The 23396-nt window shown below is 36.7% G+C and overlaps 1 protein-coding gene across 1 annotated transcript in view; it reads right to left on the minus strand.

Moving 5' to 3' along the window:
* Positions 1-23396, minus strand: part of LOC306798961 (uncharacterized protein) — a 78622-nt gene that overhangs the window by 14563 nt on the left and 40663 nt on the right. The window contains exons 7-12 of the mRNA XM_079299369.1: positions 19826-19892; positions 17617-17711; positions 15713-15780; positions 10519-10595; positions 6718-6737; positions 5876-5974 (exon numbers count right to left, since the gene is read on the minus strand). Of these exons, the coding sequence (XP_079155495.1) occupies positions 5876-5974; positions 6718-6737; positions 10519-10595; positions 15713-15780; positions 17617-17711; positions 19826-19892 (426 nt within the window). The remainder of the gene's footprint in view (positions 1-5875; positions 5975-6717; positions 6738-10518; positions 10596-15712; positions 15781-17616; positions 17712-19825; positions 19893-23396) is intronic.

The following is a 23396-nucleotide window of genomic DNA, read 5'->3' on the forward strand; positions in this document are numbered from 1 at the left end:
AACCAACACATATCCTTATCAGGCACCTACATATCTTATCCAGTCCCCCTCCTACTGGCTATATCATTAGCTTAGTGTTCACCATCCTAGCAAAAGCCAAAGAACTAACCAACCACCCAACCAACCAAAAAAGGTAAGACAACAACAGCAACCAGCCATTTGAATCATAGCTTGTCTTCAAACAAAAGCCTTCAAAAATCCAGCCTATACCAAAAATTATCTGAAATATCTAAAAATCCTGTTCAAAGATTCTTCAGCTTTTATATATTTAGGATTGCAAATAATTTTATCAAAAATAAACAACTAAGCCCGTGCTCTTGCACTTTGACTTCTTCTAAGTTCAAGGACAGCCATTAAAAAAAATGAAACATATCACTTTGGGTCAAGGTTAAATGTGGAATGTCTCATCTCACAAGAACTTCTTCCAAAAGGACAAGGCAAAACAAAAACTACAGAAAAGAGAAAAGAGGAAAAAATGCCAACACATTTTGCAATCTTAATCATAGCTTTCTGGTGTTTTTTTATTTCTTGAAATACAAAAACATAGTTTAGATAGAATCAAAATATTTCTTCAAAACCTTCATATTGGGCTTACTGGTACCCTACACAACCAGCCAGTTTTCCTGTTGTTACCACTTCTGCTCTGCTGTTTGTTACATCCATTTATCATCTCCCTCTAAACTTAGCCTGAAAGCTCCATGAGTCTGGAATGAGACCAGTAAAAAATGCTCAATCCCTTCCAAGGCGTTTGAATGTTCTGCTAATACAAAGGGCATGAATTTGCAGCTGTGAAATCCAACCAGAAGTATATGCATACATACAGATGCTTATATGCATAATAAGTGCATGAAAAACATACATGAAATAGACACAGGTGTTGTAATGATCCATTGCTGTCTCCAATCCTCACGTCCTAAAGCTTTAACCAAACGTCTTTTACACAGCTTCACAAAATTCTGCACTGCATGTACCATGTCTTGGAAATCAAAGCCATAAAACAAATCATGTTCAATGAGATAAAAATTTCACAACTGTCCAGCTGAATGTAATCACCAGCTGAATTTCATCAAATTTATCTGCGTAAGACTTGAATGAAGCAAACATTTAAGATCTGGCTAACTGTGAGAAGCTTGTACAAGAAAACTCCCAACCCAAGTCGTGCATTTTATAGCAAGTACTTATGTCCACTTTTTGAATTAAATTATTTTTCAGGAATTTGAAAGAAATAAAAGCAAGGGAAAATAGATTTTTTTCCAGTTATGCCACAAACCAAAATTCTAGAAGTATTTTGCATTCATATCTGGATATCCACAGCAAGTCTTAACAGCAATAATTAGTAAAGACACTGGGGGGCACCAAGTGTTTTAGGTTTTACTGAACTGAAAGGAGAGAAAGTGGGGATTTAGCTGGAATTTCACGTGTATAGCTTCGCCTAAATATAGTTACATAAGGCTCTGCACCTTTGAACCCTAAGCTATTATCCTGAATTGCTCTTACAAAGATTGCTGCAACAGTAAAGTTAAATATTATTAATCCTGGAAGTTCAAGCTCTGTAGAACTGCAGGGCACTGAGGTGTCACACGTGCCTCTCTAAGTCCAAAAGCTGTACCCACGCTCTGGACGTCAGCATGGCAATAACTCACAGGAGGACTTTAGTGCTCCAGCTTCTCAAGACAGGCAGGTACACAAAGAAAATAAAGTCCTGTTTGGAAAACTGCAGGCACTGAAACTGAGGATAGGAAAGAAGTTAAAGACTGACAGGCTGTTCTCACTTTTCTGCTGAATGTGTGCATACCAAGCCTGACCTGTGGATATCTTAACTCTCCAAGTGCATTTGATTTTGACATCTGTGTCAAGCTGTGTCCCTAGCACCATTTACTTTATGTTGGCATTCAAATATTATTTAACTTTTCAAAATTATTTTATCTAGAACTGTTATTTGATTTAACAAAAAAGTGGACATAACAAACCAGCTCATATACTGTTTCTAAAACTACCATTTGAGCAATCCTTTCATCAGGTAGGTTCTCAGAGTGGAATCACATGGACTGTGTTAGTGTCCTGAAGCATCTTGGTCGATAGGAACAGAGTAACAGCCCCAGTATTTGCAGTGCAATTTAGCTGATTGAAAAAAAGAGGCTTGTAAGGAAATGTTATGTGTCACTATTATCTCAGCTAAATACCCATTGCTCTTCTGCAGAAGAGTGAGGAAAGAAACAAGAGATCTAATTAATTTGGTTGTTCTGGATTAAAGGAAATATCTTACATAATCAATAATAGGAGCAGTAAACTTGCTAAGCACTATGATGTGGTCCCTATTTAAAAATTTAAATATTTTTCTATGTATGTCTGTGAGTAAATAACTATAACTATGAATATAAATATAACTACATCTATATCTATAAATATAAATAAAATTGTAAACATAAATATAAATGCAAATTTAAATGTAAATGTAAATATAAATGCTTCTGCACTGAAGTGTTCAAGCTGAATTTTAATTTTTGGGCAACGCCTTCAAAAGCTAAAATAGCTTTTACTGCAAGGAGCTTCTCTGAAGCATCAGAATACACTACTGTGTATATGCAGACAAGCATACTGGCCTTGTCTTGATAATTTCATACTTTTTCTCCTATAAATTTCACTTTTTTGCCTGCCTTAGCCTGTATCCCACTACACTGAAGGGAAATGCTGTCAGAAGAGTCTTCTTAACAGCCACTTGGACTGTGCCACTCTCCAGTTCAAATATTATCTCTAGTATTGCTGTTCTTTACAGTTCCAGTTTCTTGGACTCTACTATCAATTTTTAATGGCATTCATTATCCTCAGTACACTGATTGCTTCTGGTCCTAAGGAGGATTCAGTTGAGTCACAATGTTCATAGGGATTGCATACAAAACCATACTAAAATAAACTGCTAAATTTCTCAAATTACTTCTGAGCTCTTTGAGAGGACTTAAGTCAACAAAAGAATAATAAAGAGATGGTCAAGCAGTTCACAAATGGGCTATTTACATGAGCATTTGGATTTCACATTTATATGGACTCTGAGTAGCTGGCATCAGTCCAGAAGAATGTTGCTGTTGGGTTTGCCCTCTTTTCTACATCTCCTTTGTGGCTTTTGGACTTACCTCCAAAATTTTATTTGTCTCTCCCCACATCCTTCAAAGATAACTATCCTCCCCTTTACCACTGCTTTAAAACCTATACTTTGCAATAGATTGATATGACATGCTGTGTGTGAAAGGAGTGCATAAGTGGAATGTTTGGAAAACAAAAAAAGCTCCTGTATCTAAATCCAAGTCACACATTCTCATCTCCTGGGAGTATTTTAGTCCCTAAATGCCATCCTCAAAGAAATGCCAAGTTGCTGTGGTTATCCAATCATTTTGATGTAGACCTTAAGGCTGCAAACACAACAAACATCTTTTCTTTAAAATATACTAATAAAAGACGGGGGCGGGGAAATTTTTGTGACAGTTTACATCAATGAAAAAAGTTTGTGAAGAGATAGTTACAGATGTCTTCGTTCCTCCACACAGAAACTTGCCAACATACAATAGGGTGGGTTCTGAAGGATCTACAGTATTTTTTCCCTCTATATCACGTCAGAAGCTCATCACTATTGAAAATCTCAAACCCCTTTGTAAGTAACAGCAGGCTGCACAAAAGAAGCCTAACTAGAAATCTATAAACACTGCACAGATCTTCCTAGAGTTTTCTATGAGTTAGGAGCAAACATCGGCATCTCCTTCCCCAGATTCCAGCCCAAGGAGCTGCTTCAAAGCTCCACTCTTCTGCCCAACTCAGTTACCCTTCCCTTGGGGCAACTCCTTAACAATACAGGAGAGACAGACCACTTTTCCATGCTTCCCCAGCTCCAGCCCCTCTGCTCCCCACTGGAAGTTTGCAATACCTGCCTCTGCCACTGTTCTTAGGTCTCTTCTCATTCGACCTATGTCCACTCCATCACCCACCTAAATGGATCTCCAAATCATCACACGCAGCTTCAGAAATAATTCTGGCACCTACACGACTTCCCTTAAAACGCAGCCAAAAGTCCCAAGTAGGCAGGGACCCAAGTACCAGCCTGGGACCAGGAACTACCTGGGACTGCCTTGGCCAGCAATGAGAATATAGAAACTGTTATTTGCAAGATGCTACAGCACGTTTAAAAGAAAGCAGCTTCTCAAGGCCAGGCGTGGAGATGAGCAATGTTACAGTTCAGCTAACAAGTGAAGCTAAATTCCAAATTATTTTTAATTTGGAAACTTGCATATGGGTATGAAAATTTGAACCAATATCAGGCTGTTTTAGATACTTCATTATTACTCCACAGAAAGAAAAGTCATCACAATCTACCTGAAGCTCATGATAATTCCTGAGAAGAAAGGAAAAAGTACAAGATAAAAAATGCATTTTTAATTTCCATTTTGCAGTTATTGATGTAATTTTATCAATATATCTGAAAACTCACAAGAGATGCCTTAAATTCTGTAGAGCAGGGAGCAAATGAAATGCAATTATTTCTTGAAATTTAAGTTCAACAGAGGCTTGTTGGAAATAGAAGTTACTTTTTTTTTTTAAGATGCTTTGGAACCCACTGAACCAGCATTCATTGGGGGTGGATAAGAAGGTATGATGAGAAATTAATTTAATGGTTCCAATTTGAAGATATATACAGTGAGAAAAATTCTTCACCTAATTATCGCTTTTGTCTTTTCATGGCTTATTTTTATATCTACACTAAAGAACAATTTAGTCTTTAGAACTCATTTCAACAAGCCCTTGGAAATCTTAGCTGTCTGAATTACCTTTACAAATGAGGAAACATACAAGGGTTTTACTTTGGAGTCAGTATCTCCAAGAAAAGGTTCATTTGCTTAGCCTTCCTGAACTGTATTGTCACAGAAAATATCAAAGCTTGGTCCTCAGCTATGATTCTCTGAAGACAAGCAGCTTTTGACAGAACAGTCAGGGAAATATGTGGGAGACAGGGAAAGAGAGAATTTTTTGAATATAAATACTGACCTGTGGAAACCAGCCTGACAAAAGGCCGTGCAATTGATATGAGTCTTCCAAAGCTTTTCTTAGGAATTCTTCTGTTTAGTACCAAAATTGAAAAGAATGTGTGTCTGCAAGGAATTTGGTATGCTAGGCTAGGCCCTTAGCTAATGGATATTTTTGTAAATATTTAGAGCTGAGTCAGGGATCTCCTGTCACTAGAGGTTTCCCTGAACTTCATAAAGATGAAAGGTATGCTTGAATTTGACTTTACTGCTACAGAGGAAGTATATATATAATTTAGACAGGCGCCACATGTGGTTTTTAGTGATTAAAAACCCTCCTTTTTTCATCAAGAATAAACTTAGTACTTATAACAGTATTAACAAACTGTAAATTGTACACATTCTTTTCTTAACAGGAATATGTTTTAAACAAGAAAAATAGCAACAGCAGAGACATGCCAAATAAGTCACTGTATCCCTTAATCATAACCTAAACATCCTACCAATGCATGCACATTAATAAAATAAAGAAGTAATGAATATCCATGTGTTTCCACAATAAAACCATGAATGTGCTCTGGCTTAATTTCAGAGGGATTGAGTGGTACCATACTGTAGAAATTCCAAACTCCAAGACTTTTCTTTCCTAAAGATGAGCACAAAATGAATGGCACCTTTGATCCAGCCATGATACGAAATTGTGACCTTACATGGGGCAAATGAGCAGCAGCCCTGTTGCACTGACTGCCTAGAACTGTTTCCTGTGCTTTCTGCTGTGTACAGAAGCCATGGAGAGTAGACAGGCATCCAGCTCAGCTCCCCTTGCCATCCCACCACAGGCACCCAAGAAGGCAATTCCCAGTCACCTTGCGGATGTGCTCCTGCAGCCCCTTGACCCCGTACATCCTCAGCACGAACCAGAGCTTCAGGGAGCGGAACCTCCTGCCCAGGGGGATTTGCCAGTGCTGCAACCCAGAGAGAAGAGCTCTTGTCAGAGTCACCAGTGCAGGGACACAGCAGAAAGTTCACTCTGCCCTGGTTTTGAAGTGGACCACATTGCCACATCCGGGGGGCAGTTGCTAGAGGTGGATCAAATAATGGAAGAAATATCTATTCCTGCTTTATCAATTTATTAATAATGCTTAATACTCAATATTTTCAAATTAAAATTGGCAAAGGAGGTTGGAGTCAGAACGGAAGGGCCATGAGTCACATCAAATTTTCTTTGTGCATCCTGAATTCTCCTCAAAGGCTTAAGGAAAACAAGGATCTGAGAAACTCATGTACATTGGCTTGTTTAAAGTTGTGGGGCTAACATCTACAAAGACAGGCATGTTTTCCATTTCAAAACAACAGGGTTTCCATGGTAAAAGATTAAAATAGAGATGCTTTTAATTTTTTTTAAATTGTGTTATTCACTATGTTAAAGAAAAAAAACACCAAACGCACAACTTTAGGAAACTTCTTTCTACTGCCTAAATCTAAAGATATTGCACATGCAAGACAATTTCTGCCCCTAAATATATTTTTTTTTCAAAAAACAAAAAAAAAATTCTATTTGAGGAATGTTAAAAAATTTAGCGAGCTACATCCTTCTTGTAAAGAAACATAAAGTTTGAAAATTTTTGTTAGTAATGGAAAATAAAGTCCTAAAAATACCAGTACATCCAAGTAATAGTATTAATTATTGCACTGATACTGTACTTACCCGATAATCTGTTACAAGACCTGGAAATGAGAAAAAAAAATGTTCATATTGCATCATCATCATAACAGTCAAAGACTTTAATGATTCTAATGTTACTGAAAAAGCTGTATCTTAGCTATTCTTTACATCTGCTACAAACTTCAGCAACATCAATGTCAACAGGGCCAGTATCTAGCTGGGTACTTGGCAGCATGTTAAATGAAGGTGCTTGTAATCACCTTTGTTCCTTAGCTAGTGAAAATATGCCACTAACAAACAGTTTAGAGAAGAAACACTATTTTTCTTTCTGTTATACTACAGATACTATAGAGATGACAGATCAAATATTATGTTTATTTTCTTCTTGTAGAGATAACAAACAGTAGATAAAACAACTATTATTAATTTTTATTTAAACAGTTTGCAGAATCCCCAGACTCACTTAATAACTCATTCTCTGCTGTGAAATGTCATCGCCCTTACCCTAGTGAATGGGTAACACTCTTTAAAATAATTCACTTCCAAAGACCTTTTATACTCATACATATATTTGTTGCTAATTCTTCAGGATGTCTAATAAGTGACTGGAAAAATTGACTCATGATTTGACCTGTTTCTGCTTGGAGAATAGCATTCCGCTACATTTTTATGGTTTTTCTTTAGATGGAGTGAAAGCGCCTTACACAGTCTGTCTAAGCCACAAAGCAGTCCAAGGAGGCAAGTAGAGGGTATTATTAGCTGTCCTCTATATAAGCACACAGTGCCAGGATTCACCTACTTTTCTTTGAATCAAGGAATTAAACTGATTTCACAGCAAAGTAAACTTGAACACAGTCAATTACTTGCTTTAAGTCAGTGACAGAAATTAAACTGATGTAATATTTCAAGCACTTCTTTAGGAAGCATCTGCTTAGCTTCCTTATTCTGCTTTATTTCTCTGCAGTGGAGTATAAGCTTCATAGGAGAGTATGTACTCGGATTCCTTGGGAAAATGTTAAGTACTCCTGGAACTGTTAGCTGGAAGGTTGAATTGTAGCTTCTGAATTTGACCAGTATATGCCATTTACATAATTTTCAGCCGTTATGTTTTCTAGGGAAAAAGAAAAACAACAACTTTTTCCTGTATTGCAAGCTCCCTTGCCAATGTTCTCTCATTTGCAGGCAAAACACAGGAAAAAACATGGTCCTTCTTTCTCTATAACAGGAGGCCATTAGATTCTTTAACCTGTTACTATGTTGGTTTCCAGGTGGTAAAAAACCCCAAACCCACAAAACAACCAACAATCATTAACCTGTTCCTGGACTTCAGGAAATGAATATGGTTGTCTCTGCCTGGTAACGAGGTAAATTGATAACATTTATATTCTTCTGCATTGTAGCAGCCATTTCTGTTTGATAGCTGCAAGACTGGTAGCAAAGAGAGTAAAGCAACTGGTGACAGATAAATAATCCTACGCTCCTGTAAGGGGCTATGTCTAATGATCCACAACAACGCCTTTCACAAGCTGTGAAGCAGAATGTAATCAATGATTAGTGCTTGATTCCTTGATTACAAGCCTTAGTCTTACATCTGTATTTAACCAGGAGGAATTGCATTGTGGGAGTGTATGTGGTGTTCACAATAGAGTATAAAGCTGCATTCTTCTAACACTGCCATGAGGATTTGACCTATATCCTGGGTTGCCAGGCAAGCCAGTATAATCTTCCTGGTGTGATGATGCAAATCACATAAACTTATAATTAATGACAAAATAAAGACTATCCCCTTGGGGACACACATAATTGCCATATGGTTATTAAGAGCAATTGCTCACAGATAGAGATATTTTTCCGCTCATTTAAATTCTTGAGTGAGAGATGAGTGAATTCAGAATTACTACTTCATTTACTTAGTAAACCAGGATAGGAATTCTCAGACCTGAGGATACAGAGAATTCAAGACTCTCCTTTAGACAAGTTGTATTTCCAAGAGTGCTGACATTCCATAAATCACACAGGGATCAATGGGGACTGCAGCATCTTCATGTAGCAAATTTGACTGTTTATTGAAGGAGTAAGTGTGGGTTGGAAGTTTAACCAGGGGAATTTGCATTTGAAAAGTGTTGTACAACTCCTTGTAAAATAGATATCAAATGGGAATGGAGCATAGAAAAAAAATCAGCATTCCTAGACTGCTAGTAATCAGCTGATCTCTTTGAAATCATGATGTTAAATCACGTAACATGCTATCACCCTTCTGAAGGCAAGATGAAGGCTAAAAAACTCTTTCTCCAACTGCAGTGATAAAGTTTTCAGGTCGACTAGGCGGCCTTACTGAAACTACCTGTTTTTAAGAAAGGTTTGGTTTTCTTCAGTTGTTATTTAACCCAAGTAAGACCTAAAGTTCTTGTATCAGCATTATCAGTTGTCCCAAGAACATATTTTCATTTTAGTTAAGGCTGGATATTTTTATTCCTGAAGATAAATATTTTCAATGTATGTTAAGTAAAAGAAGCTAATGTCTTAAGTGTATTTGATGTAACTTGTATATTCCACTAGAAAAGGCAAAAAAAGTTGTGTTTTTGTTTGGTTTTTTTTTTTTCCTAAACAATTCAAGCCTTTAGAGGGTGAACCTCAGCTCCAGAATTACTGAATGTAATATGTTCCTTTTTACTGCACTGTTCTATGTTTGTATTCCTTGGAACTGGAGGAAAGGAATAAAACACAAGGTTTATGCCACCTCAGGATTAAGGCACATTAATCTATTTTTCCTAGGGCTATTTAGTGAATACTGGAATTCTGGATGGTATTCATTTACATGCCAATGATTTCACAGCCATAACAGGATACACTTCTGAACACAGACCAGCACCAACAATTCCAGGAACATGATGAGGTTCAGTATATGGTAAGACCTTCCACTGATGATTCACTCTCTTCAGAAAGTTATGAGAAAACTTCCACCACATGTTGACACTGCAGTGCTGTAACTGTCTTCACAATTATTCAGTTAATAACCCAGTGTGTAAAAATGGGCTTCAGGAAGGCAAATACCACTCTGCAGTTTTGCTAGATATGTGCAAGGACCAGCACTAATCCATTAAGGAGCTTTGTACAGAGCCTGAGATTTTTAAGTTCTTTGTGAGCATTTTGTGAAGTGCTTTCCTGAGCATTTTGTACAAGATAGATAGTCTGCTCTTACTGCCTTTCTCTACAGCCAGTCTAAGAGCATAAGGACTACAGCACAATGTCCCAGAAAGCTATCACTCAAAAGCAGAGCACAGGCAGCAAACACAGTTCACCCCTTCTCTGTAGTTTCAGGGAGTGTTTGCTCCTGACCTGGGTGTCTGAAAAATTTTAATCGTAGATTGCACAAATAACTAAGAAAATAAGTGACAGACCCTAGAAACTCTAAAGCCAAATCAGATCCTGAAATCATTCTGAAGAAAGATGTATTGGGGAAGACAGGTTTAGGGATTTGTTCTACAACACCCATTAATACGTTTATCTGACAGCCAAAAGATAATAAGAATTTTCTCAACACTCCTGCAATCAATCAGTAGTAAGTCTGAAACAGGGGAAATCCCAATACAAAAGTAGTAATGCATAATGCTTTATGAAATTACTTTCCTTGCATTACTTTTAACTATCTAAAATCACACTAGGCATGTATTTGCACTTTAATGAGCTTAGCTCCCTAGAGTGCTCAGAAAATGGAAACAGCATCCTAAACAACTTGGGTAGTTCAAGAATTGCCATTTTCATCTTAAGTCCTTTTATTTTTTCCATTAAATATCAGAGTGCAAACAAAATAATAATAATCTAATTTAATTATAAAATTACCAGACTCCTGATGGTGATGTTGCAGGTAAAGAGGTTCTAATTTAAAGGCCCCTATTAAATCTGATCTTTTTTTCACCCTGTATAAAAAAAGAGAAAGAAATCAATTTGAGAAATTTAAGAATAAAGACTTAAGGGATTAAATTTCCACAAGAAGTAAAGTCAAATTGAATGTGTTTAAACTGGCATATTTCCTGAGCACAGCCTGTGCCATTTTCAGTGCTTTTTCACAGCCATATCAGTACTGTACTTACAAGTAGTTAAGTGTAAGGCTCAGCAGGAACGGGCAGCATGACTGCACGACTGCATATTTAAAAACAGACAAGAAACAGACAGAGAGGATCTTTTTATGGTGATAGACACTCACACCAGAATGTGAGACTAGCTGAAGCAATGTTAATGTTTGCAGTCAACAGAAGTTGTCTTGAAATTGCTGCAGTACAAAGCTGCGTGGGAAGAGCTGTCGGTACCTCAGCATCGCGCAGAGCCGCGCCGAGGCTCGGGGGTGCTGGCCACTGTCCCTGCCACAGCAGCAGCCCCTGGAAGGGACAAGCCCCCAGTCCTGACTCAGGGCCCCTCTTGTACCACCCTGCCATCAGCTGGATCCAGTGCACAATTCCTGACAGACACTCTACAGCACAATGAGAAGTGTAACTTACTGTTGGCAGCTAGGACTGAGGGTGTGTCCCTTCTAGAGAGAATAAACTGTGTTTTGCCAGTGATTAATAACAAGATTTTTCTGGTTCATGCTTCATGCTGAGTAAGACTGACTCACCTCCACAAATGTTGGGGTTTATAGAGGCAGAAGAAGAAGAAACCATAAATCAAAAAGGGAAAGACTGTTACATCATTATATTATGCCTATAAATATATTACAAAGTAAGCAAAAATTGTATCAACATAGGGATACTCTACATTTAAAAAATCCAAATCTTTTTTTTCTATGTTTTAATGGTTTAATGTAGAATTGTAAATTTCTAAGTAAAAGTCTATTTTCCAATATTTTAGTGTGTATGTATAAATGTATAAAGGCCAGTACTCCCACTCTGCTTCACATCTAGACTGTGGCCATAAGACATCTTATTCCAATAAACAAAAAACCTTCCTCTCCTTAATGGTCAGGGCAGGTCAACAGCTAAGTATATGCCTGCAGGTATGGGAAGCACATAGCTGAAAATAAGTAAACTTACACATGAAAAATAGAAATGGATTTTCAGATAAATTAAAACAATGAATAACCTGATTGTTGCTAGAAATGTCCTGTGGACAAAAGGAAGAAAACAATAATTGAAATAAGTTTAATTCAGATAGATACTTTTAACAAATTCCAGGTTGTTCTACTGTAGTTTATTTGAAGTATATGATTACTTTGATATATTTGTGCTTCAGCAGATAGTTCTCTATGCAGCTAATCCAAGTTGCAAGCAATGTCTTTAGATGTTTTGTGAGAGCTTAATTTCTTCCCCTGTAAGATGGTGTATTAAACAATGGATCAGGTAACTACTCTGCAGCAAGATCTAGCTTAGAAGACACAAAAATGACGTGGAAGTTTCAGCAGGCAGGGCGTGCAGGAAGGGTGCTGCTGCATTCTGCAAGTAGGTCCACACCTCAGGCAAGTCCTAATTGCTCAGGAGGTCCACACCAGAGTGCTCAGTGCTCAAGGTCTCTGCCATAATGGGGGGCCCCACCTCAGAGCCAAACCCAGTGTGTCAATTGAGGCAGCCCCGGGGAAGTCTGATGCTGCCACTCAGATGGAACTGGTAAGGAAGGAGATGTCAGTACAGCTGGTAGCTTGCAATGGATTCCCAGATAGTTCTCCTGGAGAAAAGGCTGGCATCTGCACAAGGTGTGCACAAGTGGATGACCTATTGTCAGATGGCTGCATTACAAGACACAGATAACAGGCTGTGTGGTAGTAGAGTGACTGAAATAGAGGTAGGTATGGGGATCCAGAACTATACACCTACAGTGGATAACACTGAGCTTGAGACACCTTGGACCCTGGTGAACAAAAAAAGCAGAGCTCCAACCTCCAGCCTCCAACATTCAGACCAAAATCAGGTATGATTCTTCAGAGGTTTTATCTGTCTGTGAACAAGGCAAACAAGGAGAGCCTACACAGGAGCCACACAGTGGTTACAGTAAAGAGAAAAGCTGAGTGACTGTAGTGGGGAACTCTCTGTTAAAGGGGCTCTGAGGCACCCATCAGCAGCCTGAAAGATGCTCCTTGACTACCTTTCAAGATGAAAATCATAGGATTAGATGATTTCCAGAACTCCCTTCCAACCCTTATGAATCTGTGATCCTGTGAATATGGATTTCACAAATTATATTGGTAAACTAGTTTTAAGGTTGGATGTTATGCTAGAGACCAACATCTACCTTAAGTAGCACAGATTCACATATTAAGTACTCATAATACAAAAGGCACAACAAAACTCCTGATGAAATAAGTAATGAAGATCTGTGAGAAGTGACTTACTTGATATGCAGCTTTTAACTGCCTCACTCTATTTTGTGCATTTTTAATGACAGATAAAAAGGTGACCTCATATTATGAACCAGCAGGAAAATTTCACTTCAGTTTGTGTTCAAGTAGATTGTTAAATTTGTTCAACTGAAGTCAGGAAGTGAAACAAAATTTCATTTCAAGCAGTCTTCAAGACCAGACTGGATGGGGCTTTGAGTAACTTGGGCTAGTGGAAGGTGTCCCTGCCCATAACAGTGGGGGTGGAAACAGATGATCTTGAAGTTCCCTTTCAATCCAAACTATTCTGTGTCCTATGATCTACAGATAAGTATATCCTGTAAGCACCTACTTCCAGTTACTGAAACACCCTTCCCAATCAAAAGTTAACATTTAAACCCTGAAAAGGATAATAAAAGTCAAAAATACCAAGCCTTTGCAAGATTATTATTTTCATTCTCTCAGAATAAAGACATTTCTTCCTATTTTTTAATATTCCAGGGTATCAACTAAACAAGTCAGGCAAAACTGACTGTGGTTTCAAGACAAGGTCTCTAAAGGACTCTGATATTTGAATATAAAAAATACACCCTTCTTGGACTGGCTTTATTAAATTCTTTTCTATAGGAAATTGACTGCTCTTTTCTGTACATCAGGAAGTCTGAGGATATTTTACAAAAGGTTTATAATGAAATTTTCTTCAAATCTGAAACTACATCAGTGCCACACATTTCACTGAATAGTTACACAATTACATTACAGATCGAATGGGTAGATTATTTTAATCAGCTTGCAGTGAAAAGAAGTGCAAGTGTTTATTGGGGAAAGTGCTGAGGAGTTTGGGCTTTCAGGTCTGCCCATCAATGGAACTCAGATCACTTTGGTTCTGAAATGGTGTTCAGTGTTTACTGAACTCTTTCCATATTACCATAATATCATACTTAATACTTTTCATGGATCCTAAGAAGACTACCTATCCCTCACAGTTACTTTTCATTACCATCCTTCATCCTTTATTATTACTTTTCGTCTCCTCTGGGAGTGTTACAGTTGGTAAGGAAGGTGAATTTTGGATGTAGATCTTAGAATTAACTGGACAATGGACTTGGCTTCAAGACTTTAAGTGTACATTTATTCTGTATTAAGCGAAAAACTCCTATACATACATGCCTAGCTGAATTGAAACCCAAGTGGCTATAGTTGTGAAACTTTGAGTAAAGGAGGCATTGCAAGGTCTCTCCAGAGTCCTGGAATCTCATATCTATGAAAACAAGCATTTTATGCAATGCCTTATCTTAAAAAAAAAAAAAAAAAAAAAAAAAAAAAAGGAAAAGCCAATACTTTCCTAAGTCTAAAGTCTAAGCTTTACTGGGAACAGCCTAAAATCACCTGAGTTGAGAACTCACAGTGTGATTGCATATAACTTGTTTTACTGGAAAGCCAAGTAAAATGCCTTTTAACATAGTTCTACAGGGTTTTCAGGGAAGGCAGAATTAATGAGAAAATAAACTGTTAGGGGACTAGACTGTAGTTCCTAATTGTTCTACAAACATTAAAGAGAATGATAGTGTATCATCTAATTTGCAAGTTTTTAACAATGTCTTTGAATGATGAGAAAAGATTGGAGGAACTAGAGTTTTTGTTTCATCTTCCTACTTCCTTACACACAGAGACACAGGATGTTATGGAGTCCCGCCACTACTGATGAATTAGGGTCAGAATGTAAGCCATCTACCCTAAGGAAAAGAAAAAAACTATAATATGTTGGCAGATTTAAAATGCCTACATCAGCTGAAATATTCAATTAACAATTATAATATATTACCTGAAAAGTCTACTTTCCCAGGGAAATTAAAGGAGACAAAGGTTAACCAAAATCAATTGAGTGAGCACTGTCTTACATTTATCCCTCTTTTAAATAAGGTGACCTATTTCTGGATTATGTTTTGGAGTCTTTTTTTTTATCTCTTTTGGAAATTTTGTTCTATTATAATTGAAATTAATGTTTTCATTTATTTTGGTAAATAGTCTGCATTTGTTGAATAGCTGTTTTGTTAATAAGTATCATTAATTGTGATTCTGGTGATCATTTAGTTTGGGACACAATAGGATCATCTACTATGGAATGTTTTAAACAAACCCATGCTATTATTACTGCCATGATACTTTGCTTCATTTGAAAGTATGTCTATGGGTTTCTATTTTGGCATCATTTAATATTAAAATGTCTCTGCTGTCATCTGGGAAAATTGAGAGTCAGTACAAAATTACATAAATAGGCTTTTTTGAAATCAGCCGCTTTTCATCAGCCAAATCTTAAACGTTTTTAGAAAAGCTTTTAAAAGAATCAAACCAAAGGAAATGTTATGGAAAAGGAAGGAAAAAAAAGTCCTGCTTAGCATGCTGTTCATTGCACTGATATCCTTAAAATAAGTTTTTTTTATTTATGTTTTAAAGAGTCCCAAAATAGAGCAAGTAAAAATCTGCAGACTTTTTGGGACTTCTCTCTCTTTTCGAAACTTAAGACAGAGCTCAGGTCTATTTCAAAATTTCATGGTTTTGAAACTTGGATTAAATGAAAGTTTGAATTCTGTAAATAATTTATAAAATTTAAAGCTATGCAGTTCTTCTCATTTCAATTAAGAAAGATAAAGAATGTCTACTAGAAAGGAAGACTAATATAACCTGATTTTTGTCTCTTGTAAGGCTTCCCTTTACTGTAATACTTACCACATTGCAGAGCAGTCAAAATTCACTAGGAGCCATTTGTGAGGATTAAAGTTAAATGAATCTGCAAACTGAGAATGGATAAATAAAAAACGAATTATGAAAAAGGATCCATGTGCTAATGATATGACTTTGTCAAATTTTCTGTGTAACTATGAATCAATTCCTGAATTAGGTCTATATAAAGTTCCTGTTGATGTCACCTTATTTAGTAACTGTTGTTAAATCTTCATTTATTTTGGGACTGGAATTCATATTAGGGATCTAGTTAGGCTAGTGGTATTATCAACATATTGGGCATCTGTTTACAATTACACTTTCTTGATACGTTTGTTATGGAAAAACGTATATTGTGATTGAAATAAATAAATAAATAAATAAATAAATAAATCTGCATACTCAGAAACATTCACTGGGGTTCATATCACATCTTCCAGTGACAATTTCCTAAGCTTTCTACTTCCAAGAATATTAAAATAAACACATAAAAATTCATATATAGCAAGAAATTATATCTGTGATTCAGAATCTGCACATCATATTCCTTAAAAAAACTACAACTGACTAGGAAATGATTTTTCTTTTCCTTTTTTTTTTTTTTTTTTTTCTGTCAGGGTATTTTCTTACAGTAGAAATTATTGTTTAATCTAAATCAAAAGAAAAACCACCAAAAAGTAAAAGTAAGCACTTGCAATAAATGCATGTTTATACACCATGTGCCATGCCATGTTTACTTGGAATGTTTAGGTGGGACATCAGAAGAAACCCAGGTGGGTAAGATGGACACGGTTTCAGAAAGATTTCATCCATCTTTTCTGTTTTAACAAAGGCAGAATTCACCAGCCTTAAAAAGCTGGGGATGGGGACCTGGCAGCACCAAGGTCTGATTATTCTATATAGCAGTTTTCTGTTCTCATTTGCTTGTCATAACCTTCCCTGTCACCTGTAAACAATTAACAATTGCTCTAGTAAGAGATGATGGTCTGTCTCTCTATATATCTATCTATACATCTAGCTAGCTATCACCCTGTACTATGTAAGGTAGGAAACCTATTCATGGTTTTTAAATATTTACTCTTATGACAAATGTTGGCCCAGACAAGGGATGCTGTTTCATTTCCTTCAGGAACCAATAACAATAATTTAAAAAATATTCCCCCACAGGAAATTACAACAGGCTTCATTTTGCTGATAAAAAAAGAGACAGAAAGAAATGCTTTATTTGTGAGGGGGTTTTCCCTCCTCTTCTTCATTAGTCACTGCCTATCAGGGTTGTGTTTAAACTTCTGGCTTTACCAAACAGTAATATTTTCTCCACTGACGTGGAAGACAAGGACTTATCTGAGTGAGGGGAGCTGCAGGAAATTGAAGTATTCTTATCTAAGCAACTGAATGCCAAGTAGCTCAGCAAGGCGAGGGAAAAGGAACAGCATTGCTGTTGGGGGAATATTTCATTTAGGTCTCTTGGTTATTAAACCCTGTCTGTTTGAGATACAGTTACTGTCTCTATACTATATGACTTTCAGAATGTAAGAAGAAAACCAGACATAATAAGCTCATTAGTTTGTCGAAATTAATTTTTTTCCTTTTTTTTTGTAATGTAGAGTTAGGATGTTACAAATATGTCTTTAGTGATATTTGGTTGAAAGTTCCTATTTTCTATTTATTTATTCAGTACTACTTGTTATTCTGAATGACAAACTCCTTATAGAGGGGTACTCACATACTCCCAGTATAAACCATTAAAAATTTTAAAATTTAAGTAATGTAATAGAATGTATAGGGATTTGTAGTGCAGCTTACTCAGAGATTCTGGAAGAGCCATTAATCTTGGGTGCGTAAGAAACACACAAATTCTATGAAAGAGCAAGTTTCAGCAGGCTGGTAGAGAAAAAACACTCATTCACCTCTACTCCATTCAAAAGATGTCTGAATTCAGGGCAGATAAAAGCACTTCCTGCATAGGCTGCATCAATATGCATCCAGATATTTTCCTTATTACCTAAAAAAATAATTGAAGGAAATAAATTAAACAGCAGATTAAAAAGCCCAATTATTTTGCATAAAACCAAGTGCCTGAGTGATTTCTCTTTGATGTTATTATTTTCCCAATTTAAAATTAAATTAAGAGATCAAATGTGTTCACCATCTGGATTTTCAGTAATATATTAAAAATGGATATATAAAGTATTAGTTTTTTCTTTCTGCTTCTACTGGAAGAAAGTTACAGAAATCACAGAATCACAGAATAACCTGTACTGGAAATGACCCATAAGGATCATCCCCTCTAGGTTTATCTTACTAAAATTAAGCAACATAAATTATTTTGTGGTTTTGATTTAAGAATCATTATAAAATACACTTTAAAAAATGTATCTAGAGATTTAGCTATCATTTCTATGGCAGTAAAACTACCTTAGCAGGAGGAGATGAAATATTAGCTGTGCTCCCCAATTCTAATTCATGAATAACAAACACATTTCTAAACAGTACTTTTAACATATTGGTAATTGTGCATACACATGCTTTTGAACTATGTGCAACAAACTATTTCAAGGATGGAGACGCTTATGCAAAAGCAGCACTGAAATGCTAATAAAGTGCTACTTTTGATTAATCACTGAATGGTTTCTGCAGAAATATTTTGAGCATATGAGCAGCTCATGTATGCTCTGTAATTAAATATTCACACTCTACTAGAGAACACAGTTCTAATGCACTCTGTAACAATTATGGTCTATCAGTTGATGGCTGACACCTACATTACATCTTTACACTGGCCACCAAATAATTCTGATGGCTATTTCCACATGCAGAGGTATATCTACTGAGACCTGAAACTGGGCACCAAGTTCATGCTGAAATTTGCATTCTTGTGAAATAAATTTTCTTTTTGCATGAACGTCTGGGAAAGCTAATAAAATATTATTCACAACATCCACAACCTAGGTTTATTTGAAAGCATATTTAACTGATTATGTATTTTTAAATATACTTGGTTTGAGACACTATGTTTATATCATAGGACTGCTCCTCATGTATGCTAAGGAGAAAATTAAGCAGAAAAGCTAGCACAAGACTTCTGACTGCAGTGGGATGCCATCCTTCTGCTGGGCTGTGCTCCACAAGCAGGGACTCATTGAAATGACCACGTGATTGCTTGCTACACCTAAACGTATTGGTGTCACTATTTTAATAGTCTATAGGAATAACACAAACAGCAAAGTAATCTGTAGCTGCTAAGCAGACTCCTTGGAACTTTTAAAAAGAAGGACTGGGAGAAACCAAGTCTCTGGGGCTTATGCTGATAGGCAGGAAACCTCAGAGAGCAAATGACCACCACACAAGCCCCAAAGTTTTACTACTCCACCTGAATAAATTAACAGGACGCCATATCAGGCTGTGCTTCTCTGCAGTTGCTTCCAGTTGCTTCCAGCAACGAATTTTGTGTTCTTAATGTACACTTTAAGAGATACAGTGTGCTTTGGTAGCATTTTCATCAGCCAGCAAGAATGTGACTTGACCAAGCCCTGCTGCAGATCAAAGCTTGACACAACAAACCATAACACTGAAAGAAATACTTATGAAGAGTCCATGACTCCATCACTGTACAAAACACACTGGTCATTGTCCTATTTGCTTGAAAGAGGAAGGAAATTAGGAAGGGGAGAGTCAGGATTAAGAACAGATGGGGATTTTTATAGTTTTATACCTTTTATAGTTGTTAGAGGCAGGCAGAAACAAAACACTTGGTGCAGAGCAGAATTAAGAGTTCAACTTTTCCTTGATATTCAACACTGCTCTAGATGCCCTTGCAGGTAGAAGGGCTTGAAGAAGTATGTTACTAACTGAGGCACAATTCTTAACTGACAGTATTCCAAAATATATCCCCCCTCAGAGAAGAAACCCTTAAGGTAATGTCCTCTAACTCTTTTAACAGCTTGAGAATGCACATTCGCTGCTTGACCTAATGTTAGAAATAAAAATGTAACTGAAGGTCTCATCTATAAATAGCTTTATTTTATTTGGACACTGACACTGCATAATGTCCTGGAAATGACTCAGCATGGCTTAAACTGGTATCTGCAATTTTAGAAAGAAGCAGCAAAGACTTACAAATAGGACCCAGTTCTAACAGCTTGTCAAAGGAGCAGCAAGGGGTGGTTCCAAGTGTTGCACAGAACTGCAGAGCCAAAAAAAAAAAAAAAAAAGTGTTACAGCACAGAAAATTACCAAATGAGAAAAACAGTCTACAAAGGCAGCAATAAACAAAAAGAACAGACATTATAGAACAAAAAAAAATTATGTTAGTCATTACCTACCCTTAGTGGAACTTTTAAGACTGGGTGGGTTTTTTTCAAAGTTCCCACAACAGTCCATTGTAGCAGATGCATAAAATAACATTTTTATATAAAATTGAGTGATAAGTAATGTAATAGAGACACATATGTTGTGCCTATGCTATATTTTATATAGTTTCTGTATGTTTCACATGCTTATCCTGTGGCTCTAGACTACCCTAATGTATGCAAATCCCATCAAAATGATTTGCACTTTATAGTAAGCAAATTCTCAACTTTAGCAACTCAAAAGTGGTGCAATTATTGTTGACAGAATAGATTGACAAATGGTGCTGTGTTGATCAGAGCCACAGCTCTGCAACAGAGATTTGTAACCAGTTTATGCTCAAGAGAACTAAAACCTGGAACCTGTTTACTAATAGCATATGTTCACTATTTGGCTTGCAAGACTTTCACAGAGAAACATTTTCTCCCAGATTCATCCTAAAACACTGGAACAGTTCTTCCTTCATTCTGTTAAGGGCTCATTCAATGTCTCCTTCTGTGTGACCAGTGGGGCCAAAGCAGAGGCAACATAAATGCTGAAGTTTCACAGTAGAAAGAGAATAAAACTAGGTGAAAATGAGCTATTATAATTTATTTGGAATATGCAGGTAGAATTTTAATTAAAAACCCTCAACTGCCAAGGGTATATAAACTGAAATTTTTTTTCATTGCTACACTTAACGTTTTAAACACTGTCTTATTTCTGAAAGCACTAATAAAGGCTGAGTACTGTTTGTATCTTTTAGCAGATTTTACATAATAAAAGACGCTTTGCAGCTTAAATAGACAAATAAAGTATGCTGTGTTCTAGTCAGAACATTGAAGTACAAAAGAATTAGATAATTTATCCAAGGTCATACATTACACTACAGCTAGGAGATGATTATGAAAATGCCCAACCCATAATTTTGCTTTTGTTATTTTAGTATTTCTAATTACCTTTTCTGCCAAGTACACTGTCAATGCAACATATTTTGTTCCTACAGCTTTTCCCTGTGTATCTGGAACTATCCACATATTTGTGTGTGTATATGTGCCCATGGCCCTTCGCAAATTCGTGATGAAACCAGTAAGAAGAGAAAGGAAAACCTAAATTATACTTGTCCATCCACTGGCCATTTCAAGAAACAAATATTCTGTCATAGCAAAACTTGAAAAAAGTAATTATTAAAATAAAAAAAAGGACGATTCAGTATTTTTTTCTATATTAAGCTACTAAGAACTGGAGTTTGAAACAAATACAGTTCTGAGAATGAGAAGCACATTCTTAGTGAAATTGTGAGCTAACATCTTTTTCCTTCAAGATAATCTAATCTTTAGCTATACTGGGCCTTTCTATATTCCTGAGACACAGGAGAACAGAAAACTGAAGTGCCCTGAGGTACGTTTAAGAGTTCTCTGGAAGAGTAATCACACTCTCAGAGAGGCAGCTTTGACATGATTGCAGGGTCTTTTTTTAAACAGCAGGAAAAAATTTGGTGTCTATCTTTCCTAAGAAGGCACATGTGTATGGAGTGAAAATATATTTATCACAATGATGAAAATGCCAGCTTTTCTATATGCATAAAGAGTAGGGGTTAGCCCATTGGATTGCACTATGTAAGAGTGCACTATAGACTTAACTCCGCTTTTACACATATATTTTATGGCGATATAGCATGAATTTTCTGACATGATTAGAGTGAAATAGCTTTGGTTAGTTCAGCAATTAAAAGAATGATGGAAATTTCACAACAAAAAGTTACACGTTATTGTTGCTAATTTTGTACTGCAGTTAAGGTATTCTCCTAAACAGGATAAAGAGTATGCTTTTTCAGTGAGAGATTATATAAGTTCAAACATATGCTTAGTTATTGAAATAATGGCTTACTCTGTAAAGTATACCTCAATTTCTAAAATAATTTTGTTTTCCTCTCTGCAGGTGTCTAAGCCTCAAAGCTACTTGCTTTAATTCTCAGAAACCACTTAGAGTGACAGCATCTGCTCTTGTCAGGACTCTCATTACCCCGCCTCAGTACTACAGAATGAATCTAACTCAATTTGTAGCCTGTGTAACACCAGAAAAATCACATTTGTGCAAAGGGCAGGGGACAGACTGCATCACAGAAATGGGACTGATGGCTCAGTATAGCCTTCAGGCCTTTTCCTTTTCAGGTTGTGCACTTCAAATTTGACTCAGCCCCTGGTTGTGAATACAAAGCAGCTAATGTGCTTAACTCAGTCATCTCATGTATTACTTTCCTGAAATGGAGAGCTAAGTCAGGAAACATACATGATTCTTTATGATTCCTGAGAGCAACTACACTCAATTTTTTCAACTGGAAGAACTCCTACAGCTTTTGAAAAACATTTTGCATGGTTCCACCACAAAGCTTTTCATTTGCAGATAATTAAAATGAGGCAGAACTTTCAATGTCCGTATTTTTTTTTTTATTTTCTCCTATTTAGTTCTTGCCAGCTTGCACTCATAAGAATGTCTGTGGCCTGAAAGAAAACTGCAACAGTTCCCTAAACCACCATTCAGTATTTTACACTACAGCAATCATTCACTAACTGTGAGTTAAGAAACATCACCCTAGACATCTATACATGACCCAAGAATGTTTCTTTCTAATGGAAATCTGTGCTCAGGATCTAAGTGCTCTATTGAAAAGATGGCTCCTCTGTCAAGTCTGATTCTGATTTATTGTTTCCCGAGTAAGTCTGGATACAGAAAGCCTACTTCTTAATATCCTGTGGATCACATTCAGAAGAGTAATTTCATCTAGAATCAGAGAAATTTAATGCTGGGCAGCAGGCAATTGTGTTGTAGCAGCTTTATACTGGTTGAGGTCGTTGAAGTATATTGTACCTTGAATATGCCAGCTGCAATCTGTCAGTGCTGGCTTATGAAAGACAGCACAAAGCTCACAAGCCACCCACACATGTTTAGGTGAGCTAGGCTTGAATGCAGTGGGCACTCTATCTGAATTTAGAAGTGCTTAATTCACTTTTGAGCATTTCAGCCAACATTCTACCAACACAGAGGCCTGTTTAAGCTGGGAGCATAGGGCCCAACTGAGAGAGGCATTTACACGCAGTCTTAACCACCAGTGTGTTTGCAGTTAAGGAAATGGACGTGACTTCAGCATGTGCTTTCATTCTCCCCTTTAACTGAAGGCCAGATGAAGGACTGCACATCATCTGTGCTGGGAAATGGCTCCTCAATAAATTGTGGCAACTTTAGTGCCTCAACACTTGACATGGTTAAGTGCTTTGTTAGCACAGTCTCTGTTTCAGTTTCTGCAAAAGTATTTTGAAAGAGATGAATTAACACGTCTGAACTCAGAAATAAAAGAAAG

The sequence above is a fragment of the Erithacus rubecula genome (assembly GCF_903797595.1).
Source record: "Erithacus rubecula genome assembly, chromosome: 3".
Lineage (NCBI taxonomy): Eukaryota > Metazoa > Chordata > Aves > Passeriformes > Muscicapidae > Erithacus > Erithacus rubecula.